Below are 20469 nucleotides of genomic sequence, written 5' to 3' on the forward strand. Positions count from 1 at the left end.
ACAGGGCTGAGAGAGATGCCGCTGAGAGATGCTTGCTTCCATTCTGGGAAAACGTGGGCAGGAGGGAGGTTCTGCCAGAAGAGGGAGTCATAGCTGCTCTGAGACGGTGGGCATGGGCAGGGACACTGGACGTGCTCGTCACCCAGAGCCTGGAGCCGGGTCCAGGAGGCGGTGATCAGCCACCGTTCCCATTACACCCACTGTGACGCCGCATGTGCTGTGGGGTTCCCTCCATGTGGTGGATGAACTGTGGGCAGCTCTCTAACAGCCAAGCCTCCGAGAGAACGAGAGGAATGAGGGCGTTCTCTCTGCCACCTGCACTCAGCATGTGCACCACGGGATAGAGAAGGGCCCAAAATAAGATGCAAGCATCACCAAAACGAACCACGTGGACACACGAACTGAAAGATGACTTACTTCCTCTGAATAGTGGTCTGACGGGAGAGGCGGGTAGTCACACTGCTCTATCTTCTTACACAGCGAGTACAGGTTCATCTTGTCGCCATAGAAAGGACTCTGTAACGCTGCCATCTGCAAAACGTTCCCAATGAAACTGATACACTTACACGTTAACTTTAAAGGCGGTTTCATCGAGCATATGACACTGGAGGGAGGGGGTAATTACAGACATTTTAAATGAAGTTCTCCAGGCACCTGGCGTTTCACGGAACACCCTTTTCAGAGAATTACTTCATAAGTCCTAAAATGTCTTACTTCAATTTTTGGTTATTATTTTTAACATTTAAGCTTTCCTAGAAGGGAGAAACGGTTAGCATAGAATTATATATACACACCCACACACACTTACGTAGCATTAAACAGTATCACAAAAATAACATAACTTAGGACTCTTTGTAAATACACTGCAATAGGAACAACTAGTATATCTCATGACCAGACAGACATGAATGGTATAATATCAACCATTCAGTGGTTAAAATACAACAAAAATGAAACGAGCTAAAACTGCAATATAATCCAGGAATGGCTTAGGGACCAGTACACACAGCATTTTCTCTCTCATGACAGTCTCTGCAGGAAAAGGCTATTCTAAAATATAAAAATGTCTTCTCAATCTGAATGTTCCTGAATGAATGATACTCAAACTAGTTCACAGTGACTCAGAACTCCTTTTCCTTTTGTGACGATGTCTCAGAAACACTAAACGTGCTCAAAAGCCCTAGGAGTCGTGGCCACTAATTCAGGGCATCCAAATGGGACTTTCATGCGGGGCGGGGGGGGGAAGGGGGGAACACTCAAAGAATGAATGACTTTAAAAAAGACACTATCAAATTTAACTTTAAGACCAGGTTCTAACCTGACATTTCAAGCGCGAGCAAGGACTGCGGTAAACGGGGTTACAAACTCAAGATTCAATCGAGGATGTTCATCTCCTGTTCAAACGTCCTAAATCTCTGAACCGCGGCAGCGCGACTACAACACGGAGTGTGAGGCTGCCCCCAAGTCAGTCACCCTTTTCTACATGTGCTAATAAGTTTGATTTTGGAAGGACAATGTGTACATTCCCCAGACAGGCCGGGCGTGCGTGCAACACGCTGGGCCGAGCAGGGCTCCTCGGTGGGCGTCAGCGGGGATGGGATGAGCTGAAAATGGCTCTCATCTGTCGGGGCTGCGGCAGAGCTTAACTCCTTCCGGGCCTGGACTGTGGGGCTGAGGGATGTGGGCCCGCAGAGCCGCCCGCCAGCTCTTCACTGCAGCCCCTGCCAAACCACCTTTGGAAGAGGTGTTCCCCACGACGAGGAGAAATCCCCAAAACAGGTGTGTCCCCCTAAATGTGTAAAATGCTCCATCCGAGAGCACATTTCCAGAAGAGTGGTTACAATAATAATTACACCTTCTATTAAGATACGAGGACACTCTGTGATAAAACAGAATCTTTTAAGATGCCCCCTTATAAAAATAAACCGTGTGTAAACTATTGTCTCCTTGTGTTTGCAAAAAGCCTAAGTAAATGTGCGTGTGTTCGTTATCACGTGCCAGGAGCTCATTACGGTACTTTTGTCTCAATACTGCAGTGTTAAAAAAAAAAATCTGAACGTCCCCTAAGGAGTTAAACAGGAATAGTATATTTTCATGCATCTCCTGCTTTGACAGATGAAAAATGTCAACGGTCCTGTTTTCCTTTTCAAGCTTTTGCACTATTCATCTGGTTCATTAGTGCATCTCGATGCTGCCCCTGACAGCTGCTCGTCCTCTCCTCCCAGCAGCTGAATTTTTCAGGCTAATTTGATCCTCCACACTGAGACGATCGCTAGAATGACTGACTTGCTCCCTGACCTCCAGGGCCCGACTTTCCTGATTAGTATTCTGGGGGTGTCTGAGAGACGAGAGCCCACTGTCTGTCTTCAGGGCTGGTGGCAGCTCTCTCTTTTTTTTCAACTGTAAGCCACCAACCTACAACCCTGGAAGGATGCGATTGCTGCACTGAACAATAAAGGAAATGTGTAAAACCTACTTTTCCATGTAAAGGTCCGTGTAGCAAAAGCACAGCATCTTGATTTTAATTAGTAAAGTCTACTTTGTTGCATATCAATTAAAACTGTACTGCCAGTTTTGTGTGTGTGTGTGTGTGTGTGTGTGTGAGGTTTCAGGAATATTTGAAAGTCTAATTTGCTGAGTTTAAATTACATTTTTAAAAAAGGGTTCGCACTCCTTCGTTGTGAATGGTAAATTCTTAGTGGGATACAATAGAAAATGTCTAGGAGATGCTTTGGCCAGTTTTCTTAAAGATAAACTTCTGGGCATTTTTATTGACATTATATTAGAAAGAGATACAACATCAAAGTAAATTAAATCCTTAAAAAAATTCTAGTTTTTCTCAATGACTTGCATGGAACAACTGGGAAAATGCTCTGAGCTGAAAACTAATGTCAACACATTAAATACTTCCACTCAAAATCATTCCCAACACATAATACGCACGAATGTAGGAGCACCCAAAGAAATAATTTTTATTTTGGTGATCACTTCAAGTATACATAAAAATGGGACGCTGCCTCTCAAAGGCAAATTCATAATGTGAAGGATTATTTCAATTTTAACATGGGAATCTGCTGGTCCTAAAAGAATTACGCAGACTTCTCAAATAACAACTGAACTTTTTCTTTCCATTCCTAAATTTACTTTCCTTAGTGGAGACCAATCTGCAGTTTACTTTGAGGTATATAAAGGGAAAATGTTGCTTTAGAAATTTATTAGACTGCAGCCTGAAAGAATCTAAGGTTGCCCAAATAGGTATAAAATATTTTAAACTGTACAAAGTGCCTTTTAAACTTTACAATAACAGCATAATCAAATCAGTGCAGCACCTGTACCAAATTATTAACAGAATATAATATTACTGAGCATAAACCTCTTTCAATCTCATGTGAACAGCAAACAGAATAAAACACATGTTTGTCTGTATCACTAATTCATAACTTTTCTTAAAAAAAAACTATCCCAGGGATGTTATTTAAGAACATTTAAAGACTCCTAAGTGGTTGTTACTTTAGTAGGAAGAGCACAATAATCTCAGGTTCCTTACATTAAGGGAGTCTGACCTTCAATCTGTAAACAGTAATTAAAGACTATGACACACATTTTAAAAAACCTTCTGATGCTCTACTTCCAAGTAAAGGTGGAACAATTAAAATACACGATCTCGTCATATTTTATTTAAGCCAGAAAGACAGGAGACAGAAAATAGTAACCAGAACACTGGTTTCTATCTATCCACTTTAGACTTCCTTTCTATGTCTTAAAATATGAAAAGGATTCCATGTATTATTTTCCTTCATTTTATTTTATTAAAAGAGTTACTGAGAAGTAGGCTAATGTTTAGTGAATAGCACTGACTAGAAGCCCACATTCGGAAGAAAATTACCATTCAATTAAGGAAGTCCATACCTTGAGCCTTCTCTGACACCGTGACTCTATAACGAGTATAAAACGTGCTCATGGCGTGCTTTCTTCTGTTCACCCAAACTGTCGCACTGCAATGCCTGCTAGAGGCCCTGTATACATAATTCCATCCTTCTTTGATAAATTATCACCAGCAGAACAGTGGAGAGAATTTCACCGAGCTTTACCAGTACAAAGTGTCACTCACAGAAACTAAACTCAGTGATAACCTAGAAGAATTATCTCTTTATAAACTATCCTGAAAGCTGAATTACTCTACATAAAAGTTAAAAAAAATTGATAAACATATTTACCATGCTTTCATATTTTAAATCCATTCCATTGTTCTCTCGCCAGCTATGTATGGGCAAGTTTGTTTTTTTTTAAGAGATGTTCTAATGTATATTTTTATAGGTAACATTATGCAGCAACATTATATTAACATAAAAAACATTTAAGAAATTAAACTCCAAACTAAAGGAAACAATTTAAAATTATATTAGAGAAAATAAATGTGTGTAGTTACTAAACTACATTATAAAACCAGTTACTAAGTCAATGGATTAACTTCCTCATAATTAAAAAGCTAATTCTTAAACATCACCCAGAAAAAAAATAGCTATACACTAAAAGGACAGGGGAAACACATTCCTGTAAGTAAAAGCACTTCAGTGTACGGAATGTGTCAGCATTACCTACCTCATACAGTAGACAGCCAAGGGACCAGATGTCAGATTTGAAGTTGTACCCATTTTCATGTATTCTCTCTGGAGACATGTAATAAGGTGTACCCACTGTAGAAAGAAACCAGACAGAACAAGAGGAGGATACAAATGAAGATGCAGCTGTGATAAGAAATTACATCCAAAATTTTAGATTAAAATGTCATCAAAATAATTGATTAAGATCAGAAAACTGTTCTGGGGCATACTCCAGAACCTTTAAATTTCCTTTTTTCTCCCTGATCCTGAACAGCACATTTACATCTGTCCCACATTAAAAACGGGGCGGCGAGTGCCACTTTATTTTCTTTCTTTAATTCAGGTAGAGTCTAAGGAGTACAGAAGGAATTCTAACAAAATCTACTAAGTGGCTCACATTGGTTTCATTTCTTAATTTTTATAAACATGGCTTGTATGTCCCAAATAATCATGACACTATAGTGATTTTAAAATACATAGTAATACATAATTGGTGGAGTGTGTATAAAGCATACCTATCAACTTTTACAGAAACATCCCTTAGAATACTGTTGTGACTCTTAAAATTACAAATGATATAGTCACCAACTGTCAGTAGCTTACTTAACTCCTACTTTAGAAAGAATAAAACAGAATTTTGTATATCAAAGAGTTATATATAATGACATATGTGAAAGATCACTGACATCTCTAGAATTCTCAGACTGTTACTACTAAGACCTTTATAGACACAAGGTGCCCTGGATAATGTGGGGTGTGTTTCGATGTTAGCTTGTTTTGAATACACTTTCTTTTTAATATATTTAATATTTATTAAATGTGTTAAATAAGACATCCACATTATATTTTCAAGGGCAGAAACATTTAAGTGACTTTTTAAGGGAGAAACTTAAATCTCAAACTTAGATGGCTATTATTTCACCATCATTTTGCCTAAGGCTTTTTGCCAAATAGAAAACCGAAGTTTGAGAACAATATTTAGAAATCTTACTTGCTTGAGGCACAGCTACCAAACTGTGCTGCTATGCACAGAGAAAAGCTCTTTCTCCCTCTTCCACCAATGTTTAAGAACTCCCTAGGAGTTCACAGTAAATCTCCTGAGAGTGTAACTCGGGATGCTCAACAGGGGTGTCGGCAGCGGCAACAAGGGGGCCCCGACAAACTCAGGGTGCCGTGCTCCCGCGCATCCTGCTCCACGAGGCCGGCGTCACACGGCCGTGCGCGGAAGCGACCCCGGGCTGAAAGGGGAGACGCCCGGAACCCTGGCAGCACTGGGACCTCTTCTTCCTACTCGTGGATGGCCCTAACCGGAATGGACGGAAGGGGAGGTGTTCACGAAAGCGAGGAAATGAAGGAAGGAGTGTGCAAACAGGAGGCTGAGAGGCGCTGAAACACGCACGGCACGTTCGGACGCTGCCAGAGGCGACGAGACGTCGGTGACTCAACTGCAGCCTGTCCTGCGAAGCAAACTTGCGATTCCCGTCGGGAGGGGAACAGCCACACGGCCCGCGGGAAGGGCTCGGGTAGAGACCGCGTGGAGACCGCGCGCCACCCCGGAGTCGGCACGCGCGCGCCCTGGCCCGGCGCCCTCCGCGGCGACACCGACGGCGGCCGACCGCGCGCGGCAGAGGCGCTCGGGTCACGCGCGGCGGCGCCGGTGCAGGGCCGCGCCCCGCAGGGACCGGCGCCCCGCAAACACAGGCGCGCGGGTCCAGGGTTACCAGAAGCGACGGCGATGCGCGCAGGGGCGCCTGCCGACGCCTGGGGGTGTGAGGCGAGCATGCACGAAGGACGCAGACTTTTGCGCGCGCGTGTGCCCGGCATCACCGCTGGACCGCCGCACGGGCCCACGCGCCCGGGGCCGGGAGGCCGGGTGGCGGCAAGGGCTCCGGGACACGGCGCCCGAGGCGCGACGCCACCCCGCAGCCCGCCGCGGCGCCCACTCGACGCTGCTCCCGCGCGGCGGCTGGAGCCGACGCCGCCCACACGCGGCTCTGCCGGCACGCCTGCTCTCTCCGTGCCGCGAGCGGCCCGGCTCGGCGGGATCTGAGCGCACACTCGCCCCGCTGAGCGGCCCCTCCGGTCCCGCGCGGCGCCGGCAGACAGGAGGCCGCTGCCCCGGGGCGCGCCCCGCGCCCGGAGGGCGGCGCTACCCCGAACCGAGCTGCGCACCGCAGCGGCGTCCCGCCCCGCAAGCACCCACCGCGCCCCACCCGACAGGGAGCCCGCAGAGCTCAGGCACCAGGAGACGGTGAGATGCGTGCAATCTCCACGTTTCAAAGTGAACGAATATACGATTATGTCCTAAAAACCCTTCTTAGAAAAAACGACCCTGACAGCTGTGCTGCCGCCAGCACGTGGAGACTCCCTAACAGCTGTACACAGGGCAGCAGCGGGGGCGCGGGGGAGCCGTCACACGACCACGCGGCTCCCTGAGCGCCGAGGAGCCGCGGCCGGCGCGCGGCCTTCCACCGCGGAGGCCCGCAGGACGGGAACGAAGTCACCGCAGCAAGCACTCGTGTCATTTCAACCTCCCGACACGAGTACAAGCGAGCAACGGACGATACCACCACAAAAACCAGAAAGGCCAATACCAGACAAAAATTGTTAAGAAATGAAAATGCTACCTGACCTTTCTTTAAAACATAGTAAGACAGTCTTTCGAATATGTTTTCAAAAAAAGTTTTCATTACGTTAATTGTAATTACTTATTTCATTACTTATTCTAGCTATATGAGAGGAGAAGGCAATGGCAGCCCACTCCAGTCCTCTTGCCTGGAAAATCCCGTGGACGGAGGAGTCTGGTAGGCTGTAGTCCCTGGGGTTGCTAACAGTGGGACACGACAGAGTGACTTCACTTTCCCTTTTCCCTTTCATGCACTGGAGAAGGAAATGGCAACCCACTCCAGTGTTCTTGCCTGGAGAATCCCAGGGACGGGGGAGCCTGGTGGGCTGCTGTCTCTGGGGTCGCACACAGTCGGACAAGACTGAAGTGACTTAGCAGCAGCAGCAGCTACGAGAGAAGTTTTACAGGGAAAGCACTCTGTTAACAATAAATACGTTCGAAAATGTATCCCTGCACAAATGAAGACTGATGTTCACAAGTTCTACAATATGTTAAGAGAGCCAAAGAATTGTTAAACTGCTATTACAGAATATATGACTAAAATAGTTAATAACTTACATTCCATCAGAATAAGTTACATACAGAATTTTCCCAATAGTTTAGCTAAACATTTAGCACTGCCACTGCTGCAAAGACTTGAATGAGAAAAAATGATGGAACCACTGAAACGTCTTTTGATACAGTTAGATCTGGGCTGCTATTTTTCTGTTTTGTTTAAGGGAGAGAAGGAAAAACCAGTCAGAGGTCAGGAAATATGTTTCACATCTTACCTTTGCCACGAGCTAGCCAGGACCTCTAAAGTTCTCTGTACTCACTCACCTCATCTGTAAGAGGCAGTGACGAGGAAGATAAGCTCATTTCTGAGATCCCTTTGCTCTAAATTCTGTAGCACTCTTAAAACCCTACAGATGCCCATACAAAGAGTGAAGTGGAGAAAAGGAACATATTCCTATTTTAAACTATCACCTAGGACAGCTGACTAAGTCAGGTACGAACAAGCAAAGTCGGTTTAGAAATGTTGCTTCTCAGAATAAACTGCAGAAAAGAAAGCTTTGAACATTCCTTGTTGGGAAAACTGAAAGGACACAACTCATCTTAAACATCAATTTGATTTAAACATGCATGCGCACCCCCCCACCCCACACACACACAAGTTCAGGGAATAGGAATTAACTTTCATTTTTTCCTTCATCCTCATACGTCAACCCAGAAATTATGTTGGCAGACTTCATGGAGAGAGGCCAAATTTACTTAATTGTAAGGAGTATTATCTCAGGTCAGTACAGAATGTCTCAGTAGTAGATCAATATTTCTTCTATGAAAGACATTTATTAAATAAATTTTTCTTCTTTGCAGTGTAACTGATAACATTTAAAACCTAGATAATTTGAGAGTTACTGTTTCTCTGCTCCAGGCACTGTGTTAAATGGGTCACATGTATTATCTTGCTGAGCTTTAAACAATGTTTATCAGGCCCCCCTGCACTGTTCAAGGTGCTGGCGAGACAGAAGTAAACAGGCCAAGCCCCTCATGGGGCTCACTGGCTAGAGAAATGGGGGCCGTTTCATGAGATATTCCCACTATTATCTTGTTGGAGAGAAGATGCATAAGTCAGGTAATCTGCCAAAGGTGACAAAGCCAGTAAGGTATGGACCTAGAATCCAGCCAGGTCATCCTGTCCATTGCATTTTAACAGTTATTTTGTTAAAAGTGACCACTGTGAAACATGACTGAGAAAAAGAAAAAATCTGAATCTTTCCAAATTAAGAAGCAGAGAACTCTCTACAGGTTTCAGCATGTACCCACGAAAGGCCATGGGTGAGGCTCACGGGTCAGGGCTTCTCTGCAGCTCCTCTGCTTCAAATAAATACTTGTGATGGTAGTTGAGAGGTTAATCATGCACAGTTTACAATGAGGTAACAGCTTCCTCCCAGTGTGATGATTTAAGTCAAGAAAGGACTGAAAGTTAAAAATAAACCAGTGCAAGTAGCCTTCAATCCTGACCAAGCACATGTTGTCTTTACGGCTCCATCCACACTGAACTGAAGGGAGACCAGCCAAGGAAAGCCCGCAGAGAGGTGCTAGGGAAGGCGTGGGAACAACAGGCAAGTGACCACAGGTGGCACTTGGCACCAGAAATGAAACTGCTTTCTTGCCTGGTTCAAGAACACTGATTTTCTAAGTTGTAATCGAAGGAAGTATCACACTCGGAAATAGTGTGGGGAACATGAATTGTACACTCAAGAGACCCCAGTGTGAAAACTCTGAGGCTGGCTGAACGGCGGCCATGCGTTTACCCTGCTGGCAACATCACAAAATCAGAGAACCATTGTCTCATTCTGAATAGCAAAGAGGAGTTCAAACAATCCTGTAACACAAACAACAACGACATCACAATTGCCCCCAAGGGGTTTCAAATATTTGTCCAGCATGAGGACCAGTCTCAGAGCATTGTAGCCAGCGCTTTGTAAAAGCCCCTTCCATCCTCAGGAGGTGCAGCAAGCATATATAATAACTAAATCACACATGTACACGCAAAAAGAAATTTCTCCATCTTTGCTCTTCTGGGAGACATTAAGAAAGCAAGTAAAATGCCACATTAGAACATGATGAAGCCTTCCCCCCCGCCTCTTTTCAGTAGAACAAGCAGTGAGACAGGAAACACTGCACTGTATATAATAAATGCAACTTCGGTGCACATGGATTTGCCTGAATAACAGATAACTACTCTTAATTACTTAAATACACCTTCGGAGTACATAATGTGGTTCTATTTCATGGCAGTTTAATTTCTTTAAGTTTTGTTAAAATTACTATCTCTTATATTCCTGTCCATGATGTACTCAAAAGTACAAAGGGGAGACACCCCCTGAGAATTAAATAAGCATTTGTAAATAATTTAGAAAAGCAGAACTGCTAATAAATTAATAGTAATGTTAGAAAACTACTCTCTTGCTAGAAACTTATTATGACAAGTGTGGTATTTTCTCCCTTGAAAAGTAAACATGTATCACCAATAAAGGTCTATAATTAAAAAAAGGTGAAATTTTAACACTAAACATCTGCCTAAAAAAGAAAGCACTTAATTTCAGTAATACAAACATCGATTGAAGCCTCTGACCAAAACCACGTCACCTCATTGGGTTTTAGGGGGAAGACTGTCAAGTGGACTAAACCAGGGAGCAGGCAGCTCTTCGTCCCTGGGGTTACACCCATGTGCATCACGTTACCTGGAAAAAGGACTTTGCAGGTGGAAGGTGACGGACCTGCAAACAGGGAGACCACCTGGGACTGTCTAGACCATGTGCAAGGGTCTACACCGCCCACGCTGGCCGAGAAGATTGAGCAAGGAGGTGGAGGTCACGCCCACACAAGGGCTGCTTCCAGGAGCCGACACGCATACTCAGGTGACACGGGAAAGGGACAGGGGCCTACAAGACCGAAGACCTGGCTTCTCCCCACAACCTGGAGAAGTCTCCTCTTGAAACTCCAGAAAAGAGAGCAGTTCTACAGACGCCTTGATGGCAGCCTAGGGAGAGCAGTGCTGGAATCCCGACCCACAGAACTGTAAAAGCCGTACATCTCTGTTGTGTTAAGCCACTACATTTGTGGGAATTTGTTAGGGCAGCAATAGGAATCTGACACGAATGCGCTAACGATTCACACACCGCCTGGGCCAAGTCCACGTGCTGAGTCAGCTGCAGGCCAAGAACCCGCCAGGCGCTGGGGGAGACGGAAAAGCTTGTGACCCAAAGTATCCATGACCTCTGCAAGCTCACTGGACAGTCTGGGGATAGGATCAGTTCGGTCTTTGAGGGGTTTTTTTTGGGGGGTGGAGGGAGAAGCCAGTATATTTACCATAAGACAAGTGACAGGATAAAATGATGATCCTGTATAATTTAAAAGCACACTGGCTGTTCACTGACTGCTAAGGACCCTAAACCAGGTAATCACAACCACTTAAAAGACTCGAATTAGAGACACAGAAGAGAAAGCAGGGCACATGCTACATGGCACTCAGTTCACAGTTGATGTTTGAAGCTTGGTAAAAATAATTTTTATTACAAATGTTTTAAATTTGCCAAAATAAGGTTCCCATCATGTGTATGAAGCACAATCTGGAATCAAGATTGCTGGGAGAAATATATATAGCCTCAAATATGCAGATGACACCACCCTTATGGCAGAAAGTGAAGAGGGACTAAAGAGCCTCTTGATCAAAGAGGAGAGTGAAAACGCTGGATTAAAACTCAACATTCAGAAAACTAAGATCATGGCATCTGGTCCCATCACTTCATGGCAAATAGATGGGGAAACAGTGGAAACAGTGACAGACTTTATTTCTTTGGGCTCCAAAATCACTACAGATGGTGACTGCAGCCATGAAATGAAAAGACGCTTGTTCTTTGGAAGAAAACTTATGACTAACCTAGACAGCACATTAGAAACCTAGACAGCATATTACTTTGCCAACAAAGGTCCGTCTAGTCAAAGCTGTGGTTTTTCCAGGAGTCATGTAAGGATGTGAGAATTGGACTGTAAAGAAAGTTGAGTACCAAAGAATTGATGCTTTTGAACTGTGGTGTTGGAGAAGACTCTTGAAGAGTCCTTTGGATAGCAAGGAGATCCAACCAGTCCATCCTAAAGGAAATCAGTTCTGAATACTCATTGGAAGGACTGATGCTGAAGCTGAAACTCCAATACTTTGGCCACCTGATGCAAAGAACTGACTCACTGGAAAAGACCCTGATGCTGGGAAAGACTGAAGGTGGGAGGAGAAGGGGACAACAGAGAATGAGATGGTTGGATGGCATCACCGACTCAATGAACATGAGTTTGAGTAAACTCCAGGAGTTGGTGATGGACAGGGAGGCCTGAAGTCCATGGGGTTGCAAAGAGTCAGACACGACTGAGTGACTGAACTGATCATGTCATGTCTAGGAGGGAAAATCACAGATTTATTGATCAAGAGAAAACTCACCAGGGATCAAGACTTTAGCGTTCAGTTCAGTCGCTCAGTCGTGTCCAACTCTCTGTGACCCCATGAATCACAGCACGCCAGGCCTCCCTGTCCATCACCAATTCCCGGAGTTCACTCAAACTCATGTCCACAGAGTCGGTGATGCCATCCAGCCTTCTCACTCTCTGTCGTCCCCTTCTCCTCCCACCCCCAATCCCTCCCAGCATCAGAGTGTTTTCCAGTGAGTCAACTCTCCGCATGAGGTGGCCAAAGTATTGGAGTTTCAGCTTTGGCATCAGTCCTTCCAATGAACACCCAGGACTGACCTCCTTTAGAATGGACTGGTTGGGTCTCCTCATGAATTATTCTGGATTTAAAAATAATCCCTCTGCTCAGAATCACCTAATTCGGCATGATGGACATGCCCCGAAGCCATGTGTGGTTCCCTCCTCCTTCCCTACCACCATGCGATCCCATCAAGAGAGCTAAGTACTCCTCAGGTGCAACAGCTACAAATATGTCACAAAGATAAACAAGGAGAGAAAGAGGACAAATCATCCAAAAAAGCGAGAAGCGCGAGGTGTTTTCCGTGCAGCGCACGGCCCTCACTGCTCGCGGCTCTCCTCTGCCTGTACACACAGGGGAGTTGCCATGTCCACTCTTTTAAGGTGGGCGTGCACATGAGGCTTGTTTTAGCCAATAAAACATGAATGGGAATCAACCCGTGTTACATTCAAGCAGAAAGATTTAACTGAGAGCCAGTAAGTGAATTGCCCGTGATCTCTTCCCCTTGTGAAGATCACACAAGATGGAAGCCCCTGAAATGCCAAGTGACCACGTGGATGCAGGGCGGCCTCCTGGGCCCACAGCGGACTCTGGATAACCACAGAAATAATATGCTTCAGTGCTGACTGCTGTTGCTTCCTGCAGCGTGCTCTAACCTGTGCTTCATGACGGATTGAGTTAAATCCACCCTCTGATACCCAGCCTGCCTCTAAATCATTCACTCAGGAGGTACTGAGCATCTGCTCTGTCGATGTCCTCTACTGTGCAATTGGGACATAGGAGGTATGAACCAAAACCACAGAGACCCCGGTCCTCATGAAGATACACGTGAGGGAGGGAGAAGGAAAGGACTAGGGGAAGTGAGTGAGTCACACAGCGTGTTCCAAGATAAGAAGTCTAAGAAAAAGAGGAAAAAGCAAAAACACGAGAAGGATCAGGAATTCTAGGGGTAGTGTGTCAGGGGCCGCAGATCCATTATTAAACAGAGTAAGCTCAGGGATCGCCACCCGACCCCCACACAACGTGATGGTCCAGAGGAGAAAAGGCGCCTTCAAACTGCTTGCAGACACCAAACTGCTGTGCTCATCTTCACTGCCACAACGGCTGCAGGAACGAGGAGCGAGAGGTTCCTCTGGGTCAGTATCACAGGGAAGACGCGGAGTTCAATATGGCTTGAATACAATCGTATATTTTTTAAAAATCATACATTTGGATTATTTTAAAATAATCCAAGGTGACGAGAGAAAAGGCACACCTTGACTGCCTTGTTCCTACTTCACAGGTTTTAGTTTCCGGGAAATGTCAGCCCCAGCTGTGGGTCGACAGGAGGGTTGTGAAGAAAGACCTCCAGACCCTGCTCGCTTCTGAGGCTTGGGCACAGAGAACAGGCAAGTGCAGGGCAGGCACAAACAGCGCCCCCCTGAGGCTCCTCAGCTGCGTGCGCAGTGGGGTCAGGTGAGCCCAGGTGGAACTGAGGGCAGGTCGGGGACCTGGCGCAGTCAGCACCATGCCACCAGGCCGGACGCAGCGCGCCCGCGGGCCGGGCAGGGGGGCGCCGCACTGCCGCCTGCGTGCACAGCCCGCCCACCCCCGGGCCTCAGGCTCCTGGACTCTGGAAGGCGAAGAGTCTGCACCCACGGCTCACACCCACCCCCGGGCCTCAGGTCACACACGTGATCCCGCCCTCCCAAGCACCAGCAGCTCCGTGAATGTCTGACCACCCGAACTGGCCCCGCCAGCAGACCGCCTAACCGGAGGCAGAAAAACAGGGCTCGGTCCTTAAGAAAATGGAACAGCACGGAAGTACAGTAAACAGACTAATGTTTTCCAAATTGCAGGTGCTGACCCATTAATGAGTTGTGAAGCCAGTTTACTGGATTGCAAACAGCATTATTTTTAGTAACACAAAATAGAAGAGACAGTACCAGGAGGAACCGCGGCTGTAGCGGAATTTCCACCTCAGTTCTGTGCAGTTAGGTTCCTGTGGGGTCACGGTGCAGCTGGGGCGTGGGGGGCAGGGGCGCACTATCGGGAAATCTGGGAGCCCCGGATTGAGAGCTTGACTCAAGGGGGAGTCGTGCCCTCCTCAGGAAATTAGAGATGTACACACACACACAACTCATTTTCTAACAAGTCTTACATCTGTAAGGTTGGTAAACAACAGGAAAGAACAGAGTAAAGTTTGGATACAGGGACATGTACATTCCAACAAGAAGTCTCCCAGCCACACCCTCTGTCCAATTGGATACAGAAGCACTAAATGAAGGTCTGAGTTCACTAAGTCCATGGAGAAAAGGAAAGGGGAACCGGAGACAAACCAAAGAGCCCCAAGAGCTCAGCCCCGAACTTGGCGCGAGCCGGGCTGGCGAGCACACAGACGTTTAGACTGTGCTCGGCTCTGTGAAGCACATGCGAACGGCTGTTGAGAAGCCACAGGAGAAGCGGCCAGCACAGGGGAGCCCCCGGGGAGAGCACACCACACTGGGCGTGCTGACCCCGAGGACAGGCGGAGGTCACAGCGGGGTCCTCATGCGAACGCTGCAGAGCTGGCCCCTGAGCCACCCCCAGGTGTGGCTGAGGCCCCCGCCCCGCAAGCCTCCTGCAGAAGCGCCCACCCTGCTGCAGCCCCTTGTCTGCACTGCCCCGGGTCAGCCTGGGATGTCACTCCCTGGGCCTCTCTGTACCCTCTCACCCCGCTCAGATGCCACCTCCTGGCAGGGGCTGTGCCAGTTCTCAGATACTGCCCCTGCTGGCCACCCTGTGTGCAGGCTAACAAACCCTGTTAGTCCGTCTGTTACTCACCACAAGGTGAGAGCCCTCAAGAGGAGGACCTGCCTTGTTCAGGCTGCACAGCCAGACCCCGGAGCGGCACCCTTTCTTTCTGGATGAATCGGTTCCGCTGTTTCCAGAGGAGAAGTAAATTGCTCACAACGTCCCTCTGTGCTCCGCTTTCTTTTCCTGTCTCCTGCACACCACTGGCACGTTCACAAAGGCAGCTTAGCGTTCATACAGCACACCACAGTGCGCAGAAAACACGTTTACCTTCATTTATGATTAGGTTAGGGGCTGGGTAACACAGCACGGTTACTACCCACATTTCCAGTTGCAGAAGCCTGGAAACTGGACCTGAGAGAGGTGAATAAATGGCTTGATCAAGGTCCTACAGCACGGCGGGCAGGTCAGTCCAGAAATGCACCATCCTCTACAAACGTCCTTCTGTCCCACATTCAGAACGAGGCAAGAAGAAAAGCATGGCGGACATCATGGAGGAAGGCGTGTAGCCAAGGATGGGAGCAGGCCAGAGGACACCACCCCCAGAGGACCCCAAACGCTGAGCCAAGGACTTTTCATGAGAGTCCTCAGGCCACAGAGAACAGGTGAAGATTTGGAGGAAGTAAGATAATCAGACAATGTAAGAAGGAGATTTTCTCTGCTGGGAAAACGGTAACCAGAATGGATTAAAAAGGAGTACTACAAACACAGAAGGATCCTTTCCTAGTCCAAACAGGAAGTGCTCAGTTTGAGGGGGACAGAAAAGAAAGTGGAGACGCTGGGAGACAGTGTGTGTGGTGGGGGCAGAAATCAAAATAAAGGCTTCTGAGATTTTGTTTTTTCCCTCCAGTTTTGAAGATCTGGACATGATCTGAACATCCAGCAACATCATCTTTGGTATGTAACTTTTAACCCCGAATTTAAGGAGTTATTATTGCTCCATGTTGACATACTTTTAAGTTAAAAACTTGGTTCTGAAAACTGGCTGGAAACATGACTGTCTATACAACCTTATCTGCTACAGAAAATGTAACAGAACCAGAGATTTTACTGCAGGCTGACATGCTATCATGGAATTAAATGGTACATATTAGAGATAGAAACAGGAGAGACAACTAAAAAATTGAAAGACTTGATAATCTCTTAAGGATTGTTAAATACAAAAAACTTTGGAAGTGTGCTCCTTATAATGATTAAGTCAAAATAAGTGAAAAAAATTTATTTTTGGAAAAAAGACATTTTGGAATAAACAAAATATAAATGCACAATTATAAGATGTTTCTAGAAATCCTAGGTATTTCTGTACTATTGACTTAAATTCCTGAAAAAAAGTCCTTTACAAAATTAAATGAAATTTAGCTCCAGAATAGCATTCAAACTAGTTTGAATTTTCTTTTATGAACATACAGATCTCTTTTATTTGTAGTTTCATAATATTTAGAACTGAACTGTGAATAAATCATGCCCTACAGATTTAATCCTCAGGAAACGCAGAAAAAAAAACCCAACATACAATCAAGTATAGAGTTTATCAAATTTTCTGTGAGCAAAATAAATTTATATAGGTGACTACATTTTCAAGTACTTTTTGGAACCAATTCTTAAAAGCGGTCTTTTATTTTTAGTTTTTTAAACGGAAGTACAGTTGATTTATAACAGGTGTACAACGTAGTGATTCAGTATTTTTATAGATTATACTCCACCTAAAGTTATTACAAAATAATGGCTAAATTTTCCTGTGCTGTATCATATATCCTTAGTATTTATTTTTAAAACAATCTTTCAAATATGCTCTTAAAAACAAAAGTATAAGTCAATAACACAGGAGGGCAATCATTTTTTAAAAGCAAAAATTAAGGTCAACTTGTCAACAAACGTAAGTCTGTGTCACAATTTCCCTCCTTGTTATTTTATACATATTCTTTGTTAGCAAAGAATTATTCCTGATCCTTCTACATAAGATTTTTATTGGGTCCAAACACCTTGTTGGGCTAGAGTTCAAACTCTAATTCTTGACAGTCAACGTACTTTGCTTAGTGAACTTCAGTTTCAAACCATCAAAATTTCTACTTCACAGAAAAGACAGGCAAAAATACAAGATGTTTCCTTATGTTAAGAATACTTTTCTCAAAATAACATGGAAACAAAAATACTTGGGAAAGAAATTATTTTCCTATTGATTCATTCATCAGTCAGTCCCATTCTGCTTCCTCGCTGGCTGTGTCTCAGGTGTGCCTCAGAGTGTTTTATGATTATGGTGTGTGTGTGTGTGTGTGATTATGGGCACCCCCAGTGTGTGTGCGTGCATGTGATTATGGGCACCCCCAGTGTGTGTGTGTGTGTGTGCGTGTGTGTGATTATGGGCATCCCCTGTGTGTGTGATTATGGGCACCCGCTGTGTGTGTGTGTGTGTGTGTGATTATGGGCACCCCCAGTTCATGTGTGTGTGTGTGATTATGGGCACCCCCAGTGTGTGTGTGTGTGTGTGTGTGTGTGTGTGATTATGGGCACCCCCAGTTCGTGTGTGTGTGTGTGTGTGATTATGGGCACCCCCTGTGTGTGTGTGTGTGATTACGGGCACCCCCTGTGTGTGTGTGTGTGTGTGTGATTATGGGCACCCCCAGTTCGTGTGTGTGTGTGTGATTATGGGCACGTGTGTGTGTGTGTGGGCGCGTGCACGTGTGTGTGTGTGTGATTATGGGCACCCCCTGTGTGTGTGTGTGTGTGTGTGTGTACATATAAACTACATACAGCTACATAACCCTAAGTGAACTGGTTTAGAGAAAAACGGACATTAGCACCCCCAGTGTGTGTGTGTGTGTGTACACACACATATAAACTACATACAGCTACATGACCCTAAGTGAATTGGTTTAGAGAAAAACGGACATTAGCAATTCTTAATTATTAAATCTATTAAAAGTTTGCTCTCTATAATCACATAATTTGGAATAATACATCACCTAAACCAAGATATGCACATACATTTGTAAACCCCATTGAGAAAATCTGTAAGAAGCAGTGGCAGGCAAGCTAAAGGAGTACACTTCCAAGACTGGTAAGATCTGTGAAACCAAAACTGGTTTCACATAATAATGCTAGATCTTCAGGGTCAGGCAACTACAGAGTGTGCAGAGTGACAGCCCCAAAACAGCATGTACACAGTACACACGCGTGTGCAAGAGCACACGCATGCATGTGCAGAGAGGCATGTACACAGTACACACGTGTGTGTGTGCAGGAGCTAAGGGCACATGCAGTTGTGCGTGCGTGCGTGCGTGTGTGTGTGTAGGATGACCCAGCATTTTTAAGGGCCATCAATTACTGACGGAGTGCTATTAGGACAGTCCATTCGGGGGGTAACAGAGTCAACATGGCTCATCTTTCCTAAGGGCCAGTGGCACGGGCTTGGGACAGTCTCAGTTTTCCTTCACAGAAGTCCTCTACTATTTGCACTGCAAGAACTGGAACTTCCAAACAAAACTTTATTCAAGTGCTGTGCAAATTCATGCAGTTCTCATGGAGCTTCATATCAAATTTCCCTACCCCCCTTAAAACTGCAATGTTCTATGAGAATAAATATGAAATGAAAGAAATAACTAAAGTAGTATTACTCAGCATCAGTTAAAATTTTATTTTCTTAAAGTACTAGACAAAACTGAAACTCTGTATGGAGGGAAAAGTATTATCTTCCTACCAGACCTTAATCTAGGGTCCAATGCTCTGTCAGCCACCAAATATTGACTACGTGCCATACACCATACTGGATGCAGAAGAATCAAGCGACAGGTTCAAGGTCTCACAGAGCCTCAGCAACAAAAGTCAGAAAACTAAAAATGTCTAGACACCTAATTTGGATGCTCGTTTTATTATTTTGTCTTTTAGTGAAACTCATTCCTCATCAGACCGTTTAATTTTTATTTCTCACTTAAAAACAATAACTTTATTTTAAAAAATCAATTGTTTTCAATGAAATTATGACATCAAAGATGAGGCATCATTAAATTAAAGCCAAATTATTTTTATCTTCTTATTTTGATGGTTACCATTTTGTCAAAGTCCTATGTTACAAGGAAACTATGATTTGAAAACTTTCAGGAGAAACTCTATCATTCCTTCTAAGTTATTCAATCTAAAAATTATTTCTTCCCATTAATTGCTATGTTAATGGAAAACCACTTTACATTAAGGTAATGTTGGACTAGCTACATTCAGTTCTGTTTTAGGTGCGAAGGACACTGGTATGTTATCGGCTCCAGAGTCAGTAAACTACAAGTGTCTTCTACTTGTACTTTTAGACTTTAGGGGAATATTTCCTCCTGAGCCACGAGATATCTGTAGGTACCCCCCCGCCCCTGCCGAGTAATCACAACCATGTATGCAACTTTAATAAACTTGCAAACCACTCTAACATTTTTAAACGGTCAGGTGAGGTCCTCTTTCAAGATACAGTTTATTTTTCATACCACCTTAATATTATCAAACATAAAATAAAAGGGAGGGTCCATGGCAACTGTTAAAACTAGATTTGTTCACTGGCATTTTCTTTACTAAGTGACTGCCTGATGGTCAAAGAGAAGTGTCCAAGTGTCACATGAATGGATACGTTATACCTGGTAGGTTTCAGCGCAGGACCTGAGGATTTTTTAAATGTTGATAGTATTTAGACGATAAGAGCTGGCATATAATTCGTAGGTCCCTTATATTTTAATCACGTGGGTGGGGGTGGAGGGAAGCTGATAGATAACTGAAATTATACTGTGTCTCTTACCTAAAGAATGTGCAGCTGTGGTTTTGGAGCTGAAAAAACGGCCAAGCCCAAGGTCTCCAAGCTTGACCACCCCAGTGGCCGTAATGAACACATTAGCTGGTTTTATATCTGTGAATAAAAGAAGGCATTGGGTGAAAAATGATGTCAGTGTAGGTATATTCAAGGGATTAAAAATACTTTTCATTGTAGAACTTAAAATATATGTTAAAAATGAAAGTCAGTTTAAATTCTGAACCAGTTGTTAATTTTGAGTAATTTTCACATATCCTAGTATTTCTGAGTTCTCAGTCCTTTGAGAAACAGTCATCAATACAAGATGATGAGCACTATTAATTTTCATTTAAAATGCATTTTTTTCCATTTTCAAATGAACTTCTGTGAAATTCAAAGCACAAAATAAATGTGTGCCCTTCTATCAATTTTAAACATCCTATTGCTGCTGCTGCTAATT

At 44.7% G+C, this 20469-nt stretch overlaps 1 protein-coding gene across 5 annotated transcripts in view; it reads right to left on the reverse strand.

The window, feature by feature from the left end:
• The window catches only part of NEK7 (NIMA related kinase 7), a 144314-nt gene that overhangs the window by 17637 nt on the left and 106208 nt on the right, over positions 1–20469 (reverse strand). For all 5 annotated transcript variants that reach the window (XM_055418968.2, XM_088845221.1, XM_088845220.1 and 2 more), the window contains 3 exons: positions 20019–20126; positions 4603–4697; positions 418–531 (listed from right to left, as the gene is read on the reverse strand). In XM_055418968.2, coding sequence (XP_055274943.1) covers positions 418–531; positions 4603–4697; positions 20019–20126 — 317 coding nt within the window. The remainder of the gene's footprint in view (positions 1–417; positions 532–4602; positions 4698–20018; positions 20127–20469) is intronic.

Source organism: Moschus berezovskii, chromosome 17 (assembly GCF_049115385.1).
Source record: "Moschus berezovskii isolate FMDL1 chromosome 17, NW_MosBer_1.0, whole genome shotgun sequence".
Taxonomy (NCBI): domain Eukaryota; kingdom Metazoa; phylum Chordata; class Mammalia; order Artiodactyla; family Moschidae; genus Moschus; species Moschus berezovskii.